Source organism: Lepisosteus oculatus, chromosome 3, assembly GCF_040954835.1.
Source record: "Lepisosteus oculatus isolate fLepOcu1 chromosome 3, fLepOcu1.hap2, whole genome shotgun sequence".
NCBI classification, from domain to species: domain Eukaryota; kingdom Metazoa; phylum Chordata; class Actinopteri; order Semionotiformes; family Lepisosteidae; genus Lepisosteus; species Lepisosteus oculatus.
In genome coordinates, this window is record NC_090698.1 from 11,029,129 (window position 1) to 11,047,052 (window position 17,924).

The 17,924-nt window shown below is 55.0% G+C and overlaps 2 protein-coding genes across 2 annotated transcripts; one reads left to right on the top strand and one right to left on the bottom strand.

Moving 5' to 3' along the window:
* Nucleotides 1-645: 645 nt before the first annotated feature.
* LOC102695964 (motile sperm domain-containing protein 1-like) lies at nucleotides 646-6,632 on the bottom strand. The gene is made up of 6 exons (XM_069186795.1): nucleotides 6,548-6,632; nucleotides 5,414-5,624; nucleotides 3,814-3,889; nucleotides 2,899-3,137; nucleotides 2,560-2,718; nucleotides 646-2,240 (listed from the first exon to the last, which is right to left on the bottom strand). The coding sequence occupies exons 2-6, from the start codon at nucleotides 5,607-5,609 to the stop codon at nucleotides 2,212-2,214; spliced, it is 699 nt and encodes a 232-aa protein (XP_069042896.1). The 5' UTR covers nucleotides 5,610-5,624; nucleotides 6,548-6,632; the 3' UTR covers nucleotides 646-2,211.
* Nucleotides 6,633-8,386: 1,754 nt separating this feature from the next.
* On the top strand, nucleotides 8,387-17,789 carry slc25a11 (solute carrier family 25 member 11). The gene is made up of 8 exons (XM_069186796.1): nucleotides 8,387-8,472; nucleotides 10,387-10,539; nucleotides 11,450-11,656; nucleotides 11,758-11,848; nucleotides 14,311-14,401; nucleotides 14,711-14,810; nucleotides 14,909-14,960; nucleotides 15,616-17,789. The coding sequence occupies exons 1-8, from the start codon at nucleotides 8,396-8,398 to the stop codon at nucleotides 15,769-15,771; spliced, it is 927 nt and encodes a 308-aa protein (XP_069042897.1). The 5' UTR covers nucleotides 8,387-8,395; the 3' UTR covers nucleotides 15,772-17,789.
* The last annotated feature ends 135 nt before the right edge of the window (nucleotides 17,790-17,924 follow it).

Consider the following 17,924-nt stretch of genomic DNA (forward strand, 5'->3'; position numbering starts at 1 on the left):
TAGCCTAGTCTGGAACTGGCCACTGGGACTGTAGTCTGGACTGTAGGAGCTTCACTGACTGAGACACCAGTCCCTGGGACTGCAGTCTGGACTCCAACAATTGCACTCCGATCAAGCCCCTTCACCGACTGAGCCACCAGCCTTTGGACTGTAGTGTGGACTGTAGGAGCTGCACATGCTCCCCGGTTGTGTTTTTACACAATGGGTAGCGGGAGTCTGGAACAGGTTCCTTTGAATGCTGTAACTACTGTTGTACCCAGTGTTTGTAACAGGCCACTCCAATCCAGCTCCTGTTTTAAAATCCAGCTGTGCCCCCAGATACTGGAGCACTTCATAAGAATAATTGGATTAGTCGTAACCTTTACTGTTAAAAGCTTTGGAATTGCTTGAGATTTTATGTGAGCTGTGAATTTTATCATTTAAAATCTGCAACCTAGCATATTTTTAAAATGATTGCAAAAGCCCAATTAAACAATTAGTTAAATTAAGAGTTGGATTACGTAGCAGATCTAAACTGAAACAGAAACGGGGAGATGCTGGGGTCCCCAGCACTGGGAGGTTCTCTTCTACACATTGGTGATTTTAGGGTGATCCAAAAGGCATGTACCCTGGTTCCTAACAGGCTGGAATCGCACAACACACCTATTAAATATGACATCTTTATTAATTCAGACTCTGCCTAAATTTCATCATCATAAAAAAACACCTGACTGTACAGGATTCCAGGGTGTTCAGAACGTCAGTGGGCTCGTTCAGACTGTGGCGAGGACTGGGCCCCACACCCACAGAACGTGCGGAGCACACTGCCACAGATGCAGACAGCGGTGGAGTGTGGGTTCTGGTGTGGGGGTCTCAGGGATACCTGCGAGGTCAGCACCCTCTGGTGTCCAACAAGTTTAAAGTCCAGCTAGAGGCAGGAAAGGCATAGCCACCAGCCTAACACCTTGTCTGACAGAGACAATAAAGAATCAGCTCAGGAGAACGCTTTAACACAGTGGTGACACTGCGCAGATTCAAGTGGCTGTGTACCCCATCCTTCTGCACGCAGAGCCACCAGGAACAGAGGTGGAAGTTGCACTGAGATGATGAGATGGTTGCTGGTGGACACTGGTGATGTAGCGCCCTCTGCTGTCCACTGTCTGTCCATGGCAGTGTGTTCCCTTTGGTCTGTTTGGACCCAATCTCGCTGCTTCATAGACAAAGTGCAGTTTCCATTGTACATGGGCTTGAAATAAACCTGCTCACTGCTCTTCATACATATGTTGTATACAGTACATTGTCTAATTTAATATACTGTAATCCTGGGGTACAAGTCTTTGAGCGCTACATAGGGTCTGTTGGTTGAAAAGTGACCACTGGGGTCCCCAATAGAATGGGGTCACCTGTCCTCACACCCTGCTCGATTTCCTGTATCAGAGCTGGTCCTGTAAACTGGTCTTCTCACTGCTCAGCACACCAAGCCAGCTTTACACAAGTCTCAGATCCAGGAGGATGCAGGATCCAGGTGGCAGCCTGTATTCCCTGGAACCAGCTGTCTGTGCCTCTGCCTACCTGACTGTCTGCTTAACTGGGCTTCTCTAAGCTCGGTACACCATCTACTCCTTTGTCTCACAGCCTGCCTGTTCATCTGTCTTCTTGCCTCAGCACATCTGGATGTCTGTCTTGAGTGAGTTCATTATGCCTGTCTGTCTGTGTTCATTTCTGAACTCTGTCTGCTTGTCTGCCTATCTGTCCCAGTGGCATCCTTGCTCTTCACCCCCCTCTGCTGGCCAACTGTGTAACTGCTGTGCCCAGCACACCCGGCAGGGGCCTGTCAGACTGCGGCTTAGAGAGACAGTCCTGCAGAGGCTACAGGGTGCCAGAGCCTCTCAGCAAGTCAAAGAGCTGGAGAACTGGTTCACTTCTACAGGTAAGTCACATAATCACTCCGGATAACAGAGTCATCCATCTGAGCATAGCTCTGTAGAGAGCAGGGTTAAAAATCCCTTCTATAGGTGCTCTGGAAAACACTGATGTTGGTTGCTTCCATGTAACTCTCCATTTTCTCCTTCCTTCTCACTCTCGAACCCAGGACCAGAGAGACAGAAGTGGAACAGAGTCTAGGTATGGGATGGGTGGAGCGCCTCAGCTCTGAAGACAATCACAGTGACCCCCCTCAGCCGCAAGGACACCCCACGGACACGCTTTGTCTCCCCTTCCTGCGTCTGTCTGTCACCGGAGAAACACCATGGTCAGCAGACCTGCAGAGACAGAGAGGGGAGGGCAGAGAGAGGTCGAACAATAGCACAGCAACAGACAGAGAGAGGGAAATAGAGCCAGTCCAATCCCAGACTTCCCACACCTGCTGAAATCAGAACATCTTCCAGTTCTGCTGGGGGAGGAAACTCAAAAGAGATGCAGCCCAGTGTTTGATCTCCTGTCACAGCCTGAGCAACAGACAGTGAGCCTGTTTTGGCACCAGCGAGCGAGCTGGGTGGGAGACAGGGGGTCTGGGCTGTGCCTGTGGAGGGACAGTGCCCACTCAGGGAGGAAGCGGCTCACTCGCTCACTGGCTCTCACCCAGGATGTAGGCGCACACCAGCTTTTGCATCACAGTCGCGCGGACGGCAGGCGGAACCAATGTGCTGGGTTCTCCGTGCAGGGGGAGCATGAGGAAGGCGACGCACACCACCCCGACCAGCACGTACAGGACGAAGAGACCAGGGGCTGGGGCTCGACCTAGACGGGCACAGTACAGAGCCTTACAACACTGTGGAGTCCTTGTTATACAAATGTATCACTACATAGCACTATACTATTACCATACAGGCCCTACCCCACTGTTTCTCCAACATACTGCAGGACTGTGCCTGTCACTATCTCCCAGCCTGTCCACTCCTGTCCCTCCCCCACTCTCACCTGCGTGGTTCTGCAGGCTGTACTGCTGACCCCAGGTGCCCAGCATGCCCCCCTGCATGACCGGTCTCTTCCCTGGGGGGTGCTCCTGGCTCTGGCCGCTCCCCGCTCCGGGCTGCAGGATGGCAGGCACCTCCTTCCACCCACCAGGGGCCCCCCCCTGGCCCCCGGCCCAGATCTCCAGCCGGAACCGGTCTCTGCGGCCTAGGTGATGAGAGCTGACGTCCTTGTGACGGACCACACTGAGGGAGAGAGACACAGCTGTCTGTAACACAACAGCATGGTACTTGAACCCCCAGAGACATCGGCACGGTCAGCCCACTGACTGTCCTCTTCAGAATCAACAGTCCAACCAACCAGGGGGCCCATGTGGAAACTACCTGTAAGTGCTTTATGGAAAAGAGGCATCCCTTTACACAAAGTGTGGTGGAGGTATGGAACAAGCTGCCAGCCATGATGTTGAAGCCTGCACTCTGATTTCAATTAAAAAACAGCTGGATGAGATCAATCAACTACTAACAACCAAGTGGACCAGGTAGGCCAAATGTCCTCTTATATGTAACGTTTCCTATGTTCTTTATAACAGTAGGTTTCTATGTCCAAGGGAAAGAGACAGTTGATCAAACACTGCACAGAACAGAGTGAAATCCAGCTGTGATTACAGATTACTTCAATACAGATGTGTGCAGTGGTTCACTGGAATACAGATGTGTGCAGTGCAGTGGTTCAATGGAATACAGATGTGTGCAGTGCAGTGGTTCAATGGAATACAGATGTGCGCAGTGGAGAGTTTCACTGGAATACAGATGTGCGCAGTGGAGGGGTTCACTGGAATACAGATGTGTGCAGTGGAGGGGTTCACTGGAATACAGATGTGTGCAGGCCTTGGCTGTAAGGGACAACATCCCAGCTGCTCACATGTCCACACAGGAGCTGGGCTTCACGCTGCCTTCGGCGTCGACCACAGTGTAGAGAGAAGGAGCCGTGCACAACACTGAGGCAGAGAGAGAGAGAGAACACCCCATTACACCCCTGTCCATCTCCGTCACCCTCCTCCTCCTGTCTCACTCCTTCACTGCTACAGCTTCCTCCTGCCTGCCACTGTCACTCCCCCTGCCTGTCACTCTCTCACTCCTCCTGCCTGTCACTGTCTCACTCCTCCTGCCTGCCACTGTCACTCCCCCTGCCTGTCACTGTCACTCCCCCTGCCTGTCACTCTCTCACTCCTCCTGCCTGTCACTCTCTCACTCCTCCTGCCTGCCACTGTCACTCCCCCTGCCTGCCACTCTCTCACTCCCCCTGCCTGCCACTCTCTCACTCCTCCTGCCTGTCACTCTCTCACTCCTCCTGCCTGTCACTCTCTCACTCCTCCTGCCTGTCACTCTCTCACTCCTCCTGCCTGCCACTCTCTCACTCCTCCTGCCTGCCACTGTCACTCCTCCTGCCTGCCACTGTCACTCCCCCTGCCTGCCACTCTCTCACTCCCCCTGCCTGTCACTCTCTCACTCCTCCTGCCTGTCACTCTCTCACTCCCCCTGCCTGCCACTCTCTCACTCCTCCTGCCTGCCACTCTCTCACTCCTCCTGCCTGTCACTCTCTCACTCCTCCTGCCTGTCACTCTCTCACTCCTCCTGCCTGCCACTCTCTCACTCCTCCTGCCTGTCACTCTCTCACTCCTCCGGCCTGCCACTGTCACTCCCCCTGCCTGTCACTCTCTCACTCCTCCTGCCTGCCACTCTCTCACTCCTCCTGCCTGTCACTCTCTCACTCCCCCTGCCTGTCACTCTCTCACTCCTCCTGCCTGCCACTGTCACTCCCCCTGCCTGCCACTCTCTCACTCCCCCTGCCTGCCACTCTCTCACTCCTCCTGCCTGCCACTCTCTCACTCCTCCTGCCTGTCACTCTCTCACTCCTCCTGCCTGCCACTCTCTCACTCCTCCTGCCTGTCACTCTCTCACTCCTCCTGCCTGCCACTCTCTCACTCCTCCTGCCTGTCACTCTCTCACTCCTCCTGCCTGCCACTGTCACTCCCCCTGCCTGTCACTCTCTCACTCCTCCTGCCTGTCACTCTCTCACTCCTCCTGCCTGTCACTCTCTCACTCCCCCTGCCTGTCACTCTCTCACTCCCCCTGCCTGCCACTCTCTCACTCCCCCTGCCTGTCACTGTCTCACTCCTCCTGCCTGTCACTGTCACTCCCCCTGCCTGCCACTCTCTCACTCCCCCTGCCTGTCACTCTCTCACTCCCCCTGCCTGTCACTCTCTCACTCCTCCTGCCTGTTACTCAATTCAATTCAATTCAATTCAAGGTGCTTTACTAGCATGACCGATGGGTACAAGCAGTGTTGCCAAAGCAAATGAAAGTAATGATATTTACATTAAACAAAACAAAAATAGAAGTAAAATAAAATCTACAGACATTTACAACAAAGACATATTATAAAAATGTCACTCTCTCACTCCTCCTGCCTGTCATTCCCCTGTGTCTCCTGCCTGGGGTCACTGGTCTTGCTCACTCACTCTTGAAGCTGAGAGGAAAGCTGTACGGGTTGTAGAGGGTGAGCACTTGTCTGTGGGTGCTGCGCTCCTCCGCGAAGAACGTCAGCTCGGCGGGGAACAGGAACACCGGGAGCCTGTCGGGTCCAGGGGCGGGGCCGGGGGTGTGGTCTCTCTCCCACCCTGGCCCGCCTCTGCTCGCCCGCTCCTGCCGCCTCATTGGTCCAGAGCCATCCTATGGCAGAGATTCGCGACAGACAGGAAGTGTGGAAAGGGACAGGTCTGAGTGTAAAAAAAAAAACGCAGCACAGCACCATCTGGAGGAGAAATTGGGTAATGGCACAAACATTATATAGCAATAGGGCAGACCATTTCAATGCATGATGCTTGCGACTCATGCTCATGCTAAAACACTCACCAACGTTTTATATATAACACTTAATATTAAAACACTACAGAATATATACAAGGTCTCAATGAACATGTCTGAGCCTCAATCAGCAACATCACACCCTGTGAATGCAAGCGGAACTCTGTGATCCCACCATTGCTGGTTCCAGCAGGCAGATACAAAACCGGACACAAAAGGGAGCAGACACTAACACAGCAGTCGTGTATCTGGTATAAAAAACTAACATACGGGAGCCAGATACATAGAGCAACTTCAGTGCACCTCCACAGTTGTCCAGACCTGGACTGGATCAGACTGCTGTGCAACACTGACAACACTGTAAAACCTAGACTGGATCAGACTGGGGGGCAGTGGAAGTCCGACTGACAACACTAGAGACCTTGACCTGCAGTAACAGTCCAGCACACAGGGCTACACCGCAGGTATTAGGACCTGCACAGGCACACACAAAACACGGGACACATAGCCACAAAGACACGGCACACACAGACTGACAAACGCATCAGGTACAGACAGAATCACACTGCATGCACATCAGGTAGATGCGGAACGGAGACGGAATGACAAAACTCGTCGACGGAAACACTGCGTAAACACAGCTCGTCGCCTGCATATCACAGACAGCAAACTACCTCATAGTGACACCAGTAAGAACGCGTACATATAGATTTGCGAATTTGACTCTGGGGGTGGAAGGCTCTGCAAATCAATCACACTGAACCAATTAGGGGGGAAACTTAACATACCTGCGAGCTCTTACTTCCGACTCGCTGTCTTTGATGTGCCGACCGAGCACAGTTCCCGCCCTCCTCGCCCAATCACCAGCCGAGCCCAAGCACTCCCCTTCTTCCATTAGTCAACAGGGACGTCAATCATCTCTGCATCCTCCACGGCTGTCAAAGCCTTCCGTGTGTGACGTCAGAAGAACCGAGGAACACCCGCCCACCCATGCTGATTGGCTCTGTGCGCAGTAGAAGGCAGGACGGTGATTGGTTCGTTGTGTTTCACTAATTGTCCGTTATTCATTTTTTCTCCAAGCGCTTCAGAGTCCGCTTCCATTACGTGATAACAGCAAGATTACAGTAGAACAGTCCTGTTATAGCAACATACAGTGCAACAGCCCTGTTACAATAGTGGGTTTCATGTGTAGGTACATCATAACTGTGCTACTGAAATAACATAAGACTTTATTGATCCCGAAGGGAAATTGAGGCGTTACAGCAGCCCAGCCCAGGAAAAGCAAGACAGACATCAGAATAGGCTAAAATTAAAATTACTACAGCATTAGAGTAATTAAAATGTATATAGAAAACAAAACAAAATAGAGTTAGGAAAATAGGTGTGTGCAAAATATGCAAATAGTCAGTGTAAAACAAAGATGTGCAAAATGCACACATATATATATAAAGATTGAAAAAAAGATCACTGTATAATCAACAAATTAATATTTACATCTCTTGCCATGATGCTGCTGCCCCAGCGCACAACAGTGTAGAATATGGCTGTTGCCACCACTGATTCATAAAAATGCCTCCTAAGAAAATAGAGTTGGCTCTGACCTTTCCTGTACAGGGCGTTAGTGTTATCACTCCACCCCAGCTTATCATCCAGGTATGAGAGAGTATAAAATAATAATAATAATAATAATAATAATCATTGCTTACATTTCTATAGTGCTTTTCTGGACACTCTACTCAAAGCACTTTACAGGTAATGGGGATCCCCTCCACCAATGTGCAGCCCCACCTGGATGATGGGACAGCAGCCATAGTGCACCAGTATACTAAACACACATCAGCTCTCAGTGGGGAGGAGAGCAGAGTGATGAAGCCAATTCATAGATGGGGATTATTAGGAGGCCATGATTGGTAAGGGCCAATGGGAAATTTGGCCAGGACGCCGGGGTTACACCCCTACTCTTTTCGAGATACTCTGGGATTTTTAATGACCACAGAGAGTCAGGACCTCGGTTTTACATCTCATCCGATGGACGGCTCCTGCTTACAGTATAGTGTCCCCATCATTATACTGGGGCATTAGGACCCACATGGACCGCAGGGTGAGCTGTCCCTCTTTTATATAAAAAGAAGAGTAGATTACATTTGGTAATGGTAGGATAGATCTGTTCGTAAAATGGTAATATAACAGTATTAAAGTGTACAAAACTATTAAAAAGCATGAGTTTATTAGAAAGGTCACTAATGAGAGCAATTCCATTTGGCTCATTTGGCTTGTGTGCTGACGGCTACTGCTTCTCGTGTCCCTCTTTACACTGAATGAGTTATATAACTGTACCAGTCAGGGTACAGGAGTAGGGTAATACATTCCTGAATAATTGATGTTGAATAATTTAAAACGGCAGGATCCTTTAAGGACTAGCGGGGGCGGGGCCAAGAAGGGGTCAGGCGTGCGCGCTCCGGGAGCTGGTAACCTCGGGGTGCCCGCCCCTCCGCGCGGCACACGGAGCCTCGCGATTGGCTGCCGGCGTCTGCGCTCCTGCGTGCGCGCGCTGCGGTGTCACCTTGCTTTTAAACCGGAGCTGGAGGCAGGGGTCCGGGCAGCGTCAGGCTTTGCAGTTGCGTTTTCACTGCACCATGGCGGCGACAGCGGGGGCTAGCAAGCCCAAAACGTCCCCCAAATCTATCAAGTTTCTTTTTGGGGGTCTGGCCGGGTGAGTGGTGCCGTTGGCACGGCTGAGCTTTTTCCGCCTGGGGGGGAGACGCTCCGGTGCAGATTGGGGTCACAGCGCTTCCTGCGACAGGGAACAAATCCCGTTAGAAGCATGACGTGGTAAATTATTGCGTTATTGCTGCCGGGACTGGTCCCTGCTTTTGGGTCGGGTCTGCTTGTCCTGGATGGGGGGTGTCCGTATTGTCCTGTACGTGTGGGTGCGTGTTTCTGTCGGGAATTAAGCTTTGCACACCCGTGTGTGTGTGTGTGTGCGCACCCTGCGCCCCCCCCTCGTGTGTATACTCTCCACAACCCCTGTGGTGCCTCTTGTGTGTGCGTGTGGACTCTGTGCTCCCTCTGTGTGTGTGTGCACTGTCCACAGCCCCGTGGTTGCTCTCAGTTCCCCCGTGTGTATCTCAGGATGCCCGGCCTTGATCCCCTGTCCGGTTGCAGTTGAGTTTTTGTCTGTTCCGCTCCCGAGTTCGTGAATACCCTTGGACACGAGTGTCCCATCTGCCCTGCAGGATTCCTGTTGTTGTGCACAGTGCTGTGCGCTAAGCTCTGCTGGTTTGGCTCCGACCCGTTTCTCCCAGGCGGCAGGTCTCCCAAGGACTTGCAACATAATATAAGATCCCTGTACTTGTCAGGATCCTGACGTGATGGAACAGGCCGAAAGGTGGAATTCTGGGCTCCTTTGAGGAGTGTAAATGTCAGTCCGGAATCAAAGGGCAAAAGACATAAGACAGGTCACAAAGGAGAGGAGCCCATTCTGCCCAGATTGATCCAGATTGATCCCAGGCTCTCATCCAGCAGCTTCTCGGAAACATCCAGGCTACTGGCTTCAACAGCACGGCTGGGCAGCTTGTTCCCCACTCTCGCCACCCTTTGTGTAAAGCATTCTCCCCTGTTCTTGGTTTAAAATGCACTCATGTAGTTTCCATTTGTCCCCTCTGGGTCAAGGATCACCGTTGATCGTGAAGAAAACCGTGACCTCCTGACCTCTCACGCAGGCACATCCGATGAAACTACATGGCCGCGTGGAAACGAATTGGCAACAGAGCATTTCTGTTCAGGATGTTTTCAAATCGCCCTCCAGAATTACAATGAATGAGGAAACACGCTGGGTCAAGTCAAACCATGTGGGGGTGGTGACAAAGGTGTTTAATATTGGATTGATAAGTTGGTGTAATGGCTCCCAATCCTGGCGCTGGAGATCTACACTCGGGTTTTCGTTCCAGCCAAGCTCTCCATTACGCAATCGGCCCCTTCACTGACTTAATAACCGGATTAATTTGAAGTGTTTTCAGGTCTTAAACACGCAGGAGGTCACCTTTCAACTAGTGCATTTCGTCCGCAACACAAAATCCCAAACATCTGATGAGACAAAAATTCTCGCAACAGTTAGAAGCTGGGCTGGGCTGGAGTGAAAGCCCAGAGGTGTGGGAGCCTCCAGGAGTGGGGCCGGGGGCCCCTGACCTCTGGGCGGCAGGGGTGAGTGCCGGTGTCGCCGCTCACGCTGTTTCTCAGGGCAGCGTGGATTCCTTTCTGACAGAATTGAGGAAATATCGCCGAGAGCAGAATCGAACAAAAAATCTGCTATGAAGCAGAGCACGAGCTTTCTGGTTTGGCACGGCCGCCATTCGAAAGGATTTCTTTCTGTTTATTGGTTTTTATGGGTTGACTACGCTCAGCTCTTGTAGCTGTCTTGTGAAGATGTTTCCCTGTAGTCTCGTCTACTGTATGTCTGTACAGCCTGCTCTCCGTCCCCCTGTGGCTGCTCCTGTGCAGCCGGTGAAATGTGGACCGGATCAGACCGCTGTGAAGCGGGAGTGTGGGCGGTGTTCCTTGGGAGAGGGGGTTCCTTGCGGGACGGTCCTCCTCCTCCTCTCACTCTCTGCCTCTGCGTGTGTGTCAGGATGGGCGCCACGGTGTTCGTCCAGCCCCTGGACCTGGTGAAGAACCGGATGCAGCTCAGCGGTGAGGGCGTGAAGACAAAAGAGTACCGCACCAGCCTGCACGCCGTGGGCAGCATCCTGCGCAAGGAGGGCATCCGGGGCATCTACACTGGGTACGGGGCAACTCCTCACATGGCAGGGCAGCTAGTTCCAGGGGAGTTGCAGTTACCATGGCACTGGGGCAGGGAGTTACTGTGGGTCCTGGGACAGGGGCAGTTACCATGGCACTGGGGCAGGGAGTTGCTGTGGGTCCTGGGACAGGGGCAGTTACCATGGCACTGGGGCAGGGAGTTACTGTGGGTCCTGGGACAGGGGCAGTTACCATGGCACTGGGGCAGGGAGTTACTGTGGGTCCTGGGACAGGGGCAGTTACCATGGCACTGGGGCAGGGAGTTGCTGTGGGTCCTGGGACAGGGGCAGTTACCATGGCACTGGGGCAGGGAGTTACTGTGGGTCCTGGGACAGGGGCAGTTACCATGGCACTGGGGCAGGGAGTTACTGTGGGTCCTGGGACAGGGGCAGTTACCATGGCACTGGGGCAGGGAGTTACTGTGGGTCCTGGGACAGGGGCAGTTACCATGGCACTGGGGCAGGGAGTTGCTGTGGGTCCTGGGACAGGGGCAGTTACCATGGCACTGGGGCAGGGAGTTACTGTGGGTCCTGGGACAGGGGCAGTTACCATGGCACTGGGGCAGGGAGTTACTGTGGGTCCTGGGACAGGGGCAGTTACCATGGCACTGGGGCAGGGAGTTGCTGTGGGTCCTGGGACAGGGGCAGTTACCATGGCACTGGGGCAGGGAGTTACTGTGGGTCCTGGGACAGGGGCAGTTAACATGCCAGGTAGGGGTGTTTTGGGAAGGCAGGAAACTACCGGAGTGGGTGTCTGGGAAGTTGGATACTCTGTGCCTGGTGTATTCGATATTGAGAACGCAGGGCACGGCTGCAAGAGGGACCCCGAGACGCAAGGGGCGTGTCGTCCAGTGTCCGAGTGTGACCCCTCTGTCTCTCCTCTCTGCCCCCCAGTCTGTCTGCGGGCCTGCTGCGCCAGGCCACCTACACCACCACCAGGCTGGGCATCTACACGGTGCTGTTCGAGAAGATGACGAGCACCGACGGCAAGCCGCCCTCCTTTCTGATGAAGGCCCTGATCGGCATGACGGCCGGGGCCACCGGCGCCTTCGTGGGCACGCCGGCCGAGGTGGCGCTGATCCGCATGACCGCCGACGGCCGGTGAGGGCTGCGAAGGCGGGATCTGCTGTCCGCCCCGTGCTGCCGCCCCTCCTCCTCTCACCCGCTGACTTCTGTCTCCCTCGTTCTCCCTGTCCCCCCAGCCTGCCCCCCGCCCAGAGGAGAGGCTACTCCAATGTGTTCAACGCCCTGGTGCGGATCACGCGGGAGGAGGGCGTCACCACGCTCTGGAGGGTAGGCTGTTTCCCGCTGTGTCTCTGCCAGTCACGGCACCCCTGGAGTGTGCTCCCGCAGCCCTGCGCCCCTCTGCTGAACCGCTGCTCCCGCAGCCCTGCGCCCCTCTGCTGAACCGCTGCTCCCGCAGCCCTGCGCCCCTCTGCTGAACCGCTGCTCCCGCAGCCCTGCGCCCCTCTGCTGTACCGCTGCTCCCGCAGCCCTGCGCCCCTCTGCTGAACCGCTGCTCCCGCAGCCCTGCGCCCCTCTGCTCCCGCAGCCCTGCGCCCCTCTGCTCCCGCAGCCCTGCGCCCCTCTGCTGTACCGCTGCTCCCTCAGCCCTGCGCCCCTCTGCTGTACCGCTGCTCCCTCAGCCCTGCGCCCCTCTGCTGTACCGCTGCTCCCTCAGCCCTGCGCCCCTCTGCTGTACCGCTGCTCCCGCAGCCCTGCGCCCCTCTGCTCCCGCAGCCCTGCGCCCCTCTGCTGTACTGCTGCTCCCGCAGCCCTGCGCCCCTCTGCTGTACCGCTGCTCCCTCAGCCCTGCGCCCCTCTGCTGTACCGCAGCCCTGCGCCCCTCTGCTGTACCGCAGCCCTGCGCCCCTCTGCTGTACCGCAGCCCTGCGCCCCTCTGCTGTACCGCAGCCCTGCGCCCCTCTGCTGTACCGCAGCCCTGCGCCCCTCTGCTGTACCGCAGCCCTGCGGCCCTCTGCTGTACCGCTGCTCCCGCAGCCCTGCGGCCCTCTGCTGTACCGCAGCCCTGCGGCCCTCTGCTGTACCGCAGCCCTGCGGCCCTCTGCTGTACCGCAGCCCTGCGCCCCTCTGCTGTACCGCAGCCCTGCGCCCCTCTGCTGTACCGCAGCCCTGCGCCCCTCTGCTCCCGCAGCCCTGCGCCCCTCTGCTGTACCGCAGCCCTGCGCCCCTCTGCTGTACCGCAGCCCTGCGCCCCTCTGCTGTACCGCAGCCCTGCGCCCCTCTGCTGTACCGCAGCCCTGCGCCCCTCTGCTGTACCGCAGCCCTGCGCCCCTCTGCTGTACCGCAGCCCTGCGCCCCTCTGCTGTACCGCTGCTCCCTCAGCCCTGCGCCCCTCTGCTGTACCGCAGCCCTGCGCCCCTCTGCTGTACCGCAGCCCTGCGCCCCTCTGCTGTACCGCAGCCCTGCGCCCCTCTGCTGTACCGCAGCCCTGCGCCCCTCTGCTGTACCGCAGCCCTGCGCCCCTCTGCTGTACCGCAGCCCTGCGCCCCTCTGCTGTACCGCTGCTCCCGCAGCCCTGCGCCCCTCTGCTGTACCGCTGCTCCCGCAGCCCTGCGCCCCTCTGCTGTACCGCTGCTCCCGCAGCCCTGCGCCCCTCTGCTGTACCGCTGCTCCCGCAGCCCTGCGGCCCTCTGCTGTACCGCTGCTCCCGCAGCCCTGCGGCCCTCTGCTGTACCGCAGCCCTGCGGCCCTCTGCTGTACCGCAGCCCTGCGGCCCTCTGCTGTACCGCAGCCCTGCGCCCCTCTGCTGTACCGCAGCCCTGCGCCCCTCTGCTGTACCGCAGCCCTGCGCCCCTCTGCTGTACCGCAGCCCTGCGCCCCTCTGCTCCCGCAGCCCTGCGCCCCTCTGCTGTACCGCAGCCCTGCGCCCCTCTGCTGTACCGCAGCCCTGCGCCCCTCTGCTGTACCGCAGCCCTGCGCCCCTCTGCTGTACCGCAGCCCTGCGCCCCTCTGCTGTACCGCAGCCCTGCGCCCCTCTGCTGTACCGCTGCTCCCGCAGCCCTGCGCCCCTCTGCTGTACCGCAGCCCTGCGCCCCTCTGCTGTACCGCAGCCCTGCGCCCCTCTGCTGTACCGCAGCCCTGCACCCCTCTGCTGTACCGCTGCTCCCGCAGCCCTGCGCCCCTCTGCTGTACCGCAGCCCTGCGCCCCTCTGCTGTACCGCAGCCCTGCGCCCCTCTGCTGTACCGCAGCCCTGCGCCCCTCTGCTGTACCGCAGCCCTGCGCCCCTCTGCTGTACCGCTGCTCCCGCAGCCCTGCGCCCCTCTGCTGTACCGCTGCTCCCGCAGCCCTGCGCCCCTCTGCTCCCGCAGCCCTGCGCCCCTCTGCTGCTGTAGTAATGTTGACACAGTATTTGTAGTGTGTGGCAGTGAATCCACCTCACTGGGGTGTAATTGCAGCGTGTTACAGTGAGTACATGATACTGTGGTTTTATTCACACATCGGTGCAACAGGATGGTGGCTCAGCGCTGCTGCCTCACAGCTCCAGGGTACAGTCCTGGCCCCTGGTGACTGTCTGGGTGGAGTCAGCATGTTCTTCCTGAGTTGGAGTGGGTTTTCTGCCACATCCCGGAGACATGCCAGGTTGTTTGAGTGGCTCCTTCTGTCTATCTGCCTGTCCAACGAGGGAGGGAGCTGTGCTGATTGGGGTGGGTCTGGGGTTTTGGAGAAGAGCTGCATGGCGGTGCAGGCTGTGGCACACACTTACAAACTGGTGATCCACTGTGTGTTTCAGGGCTGTATCCCCACCATGGCCAGGGCGGTGGTGGTCAATGCAGCGCAGCTGGCCTCCTACTCCCAATCCAAACAGTTCCTTCTGGACACAGGTGGGACTCTCTGCCTTGCTAACACACTGCTGCTACTGTCCAGTGTGCCTGTATTAACCCCTCTCTCTCTCAGTGGAGTGTTAATGGACTGTAGTGTCCAGTGTGTCTGTATTAACCCCTCTCTCTCAGTGCAGTGTTAATGGACTGAGGTGTCCAGTGTGTCTGTATTAACCCCTCTCTCTCTCAGTGCAGTGTTAATGGACTGTAGTGTCCAGTGTGTCTGTATTAACCCCTCTCTCTCTCAGTGCAGTGTTAATGGACTGTAGTGTCCAGTGTGTCTGTATTAACCTCTTGCTCTCTCCCTTCTAGGGTATTTTGGTGATAACATTCTGTGCCATTTCTGTGCCAGTATGATCAGTGGACTAGTAACCACAGCGGCCTCCATGCCCGTTGACATTGTCAAGACAAGGTACACTCTCCCTCTTTGCTTCCTGTCTCTCTCTCCTTCATGCCTGTCTGCCTCTTTCTGTCACTCACCTCTCTCTCCCTGCTGTCTCTCTGTCACAGAATCCAGAACATGAGGATGATCGACGGGAAGCCGGAGTACAAGAATGGCCTGGTGAGTCTCTGTCCCTGTTTGCTCTCCTCTCTCTTTTCCCTGGGTGTTGTCTCTGTGCTTTGAATTTTATAATGTCCTGCAACAGATGGGGCTCTGACCTTTAACGAGAGAGGGAGGAGAAATTCCTTTGGGCTAGGCTCAATTTCATCCTTTATATAAGGACACTGGCTCAAGGAGAAGCAGTGTCCTCTGTTACTCACTCTGGCAGTGCAGTGTAGAGTCCAGTGTGTCTGTATTAATCCCTCTCTCTCAGTGCAGTGTTAATGTACTGTAGTGTCCAGTGTGTCTGTATTAACCCCTCTCTCTCAGTGCAGTGTTAATGGTCTGTAGTGGCCAGTGGGTCTGTATTAACCCCTCTCTCTCTCTCAGTGCAGTGTTAATGGACTGTAGTGTCCAGTGGGTCTGTATTAACCCCTCTCTCAGTGCAGTGTTAATGGACTGTAGTGTCCAGTGTGTCTGTATTAACCCCCCTCTCTCAGTGCAGTGTTAATGGTCTGTAGTGTCCAGTGGGTCTGTATTAACCCCTCTCTCTCTCTCAGTGCAGTGTTAATGGACTGTAGTGTCCAGTGTGTCTGTATGAGCCCCTGTCTCTCAGTGCAGTGTTAATGGACTGTAGTGGCCAGTTGGTCTGTATTAACCCCTCTCTCTCTCTCAGGATGTGCTTGTGAAGGTGGTGAGGAAGGAAGGCTTCTTCAGTCTGTGGAAAGGCTTCACTCCATACTATGCCAGGCTGGGGCCGCACACTGTGCTCACCTTCATCTTCCTGGAGCAGATGAACAAGTTCTACAAGATCTACTTCCTCGACTCCTAGAGGAGAGCCAGGTGGACAGAGGGAGCACTGGACACGGATAGATGGACAGACCAATATGTGTGGGGAGGGGGAGAGGACAGGGCAAGCTGACAGTAAACCCAGGATCAGATCTAGACATGTCCGGGACAAGATGGGGACATTGAGACAGACAGAGAGTCTCTCTCTCTCTCTCTCTCTCTCTCTCTCTCTCTCCTCCATCCTCTGGTCAACAAAGCACTTACTGGACACTGAGACCCACCCGTCCTCCTATGTCCAACAATCAAGCACTTAATTGGGTCTGATTAATTGGTTAAATGAGACTACCTTTGGTAAGGGGGAGATGGAGAGAAGGCGAGACAGTTCTGCTGTATTTCTTTTCAAGGTGAAATGGATTGCTGTGTGTGAATGCCAGTGGTGTATCTGTCCTGTGAAGTGATAGGACTGTTCTGTAACATGATTTTGCACTTTTTCATACGTTGTCTTTGCCAGGAACAACTGTAGGAAGATCTTCATCCACTCCTGTTGCATAGCAGTCCCAGATATTAGTGTTGCCAGTCCATAGCTTTCATGTCCAATTCCAGCTGTTTCCTGCTGTTGAGGCTCTCGTATAGAAACAACATCAGGGTATGAAAGGTGACAGTTGTTACCTTATTTTCAGCCAAATGGCTCAAAGAGCAGCATGTGGAATTAAGATCTGAAGAAAGAAAGCAGGCTCATTTTCAGCAGTACAGTTTCTTCAAGAGCCACCTATAGCTGTTAAAACCAGCTAAAATCGGGAGTCTTATTATCATCCCTGTAAACCCTCAAGTGGTTTAGATTGCTGTGCAGTTGGAATCTCTTGTCCTGGTATCTCCAGCATTGCTCCTCGAGTGCCCCATCTAGCAAACATAAGTCGCCATTAAATCACCAGTTTCTGGTGGCACATAAGAGTACTCTGTTCGGTCCAGCCAGCCCATTTGGCACAGTTAATTGACCCAAAGATCTTATCCAGCTCTCTGGAACCAGTGCTAGAGACCCCTGTACTGACTGGACCAGGGCTCTCTGGAACCAGTGCTAGAGACTCCTGTACTGACTGGACCAGGGCTCTCTGGATCCAGGGCTGGAGACTCCTGTACTGACTGTACCGGGCCTTTCCAGAACCTGGGCTAGAGAAACCTGCTAAACTCAATCTTTGCTCTATGGTGGTTGTTTAGATCTGATAGATCCGCTGTAAACTGCTCTCTTCCCCTCTGGTTCCTCAGCAGAGCAGGATGTCCTTATCCAGCCTCTGCTCGGGGTGCTGTGTTGCTGCTGTGCGAAGTGTTCAGTGTGATGTCTCTCTTGCTCCTCTAGGGAAGGAGCTGAGCGACGCGTGTTCAGCGCCTTTTACTTTGCTCGAGTGCATCAGAGACATGCTCACTGCAGGGTATGCAGTGCACACGTCTCCGATGCACTCCAGCAAAGTAAAAGGCGCTGAACACGCGTTTCTCGCTGACTCTGTCTGGGTCTGGTTAAATACTGTATATACACATTATACCAAAGGCACAGGGACAGGGGGCATCAGAGTCACTATACAATTACAACAATCCCCTTCGCTTGCCATTTCTGAGAAGCTTTCGGAACCTGGGGTCACCGGAACCGACCTGCGCTCTGTCGTTTCCGTTCTGCAGCAGGGCCCGTGCGCGACTCCCCTGGCGCAGGCTGATATTCACGCGCGCCCCAGCCCCGGCTCTGGCGCCCCTGCTCTCAGTGCGACTGTGTCATCGCTCTCTCGCGGGGTCGGCCTTGGCGAAAGCAGAGGGTGGGGTATGGACTGGACTTGAGCCTTCACATGGCTCCTTGGAACGGTTAAGCGTCGAGTCCGTTGTGCAATGTGAACCCCTCATCTCGGCGTCCCTGGGATTTCTGGGAGTTTATTTTTACGGATTTAGCGGCGCAAATTCAGGAATCATGGAAAGCAATGGCTTTGCAGGAAGGGATGCAGCATATATATATACACCCGGTTGTGTTGATACTAGAATGTTAGAACAAAAATAAACGTTAAATCATTTTTTCCCTCAGTCGAGTGCCTGTTTCTTTAAGAGCTGGGTTGCAGGTTTGCTTTTCAGTGCCTGATTTTCACCGTCTGCCTCCACCTGCTCCGTTAGCTGTCCCCACACGTCTGCTGGCAGTGCTGCAGGCTGAACCGCCAGCTG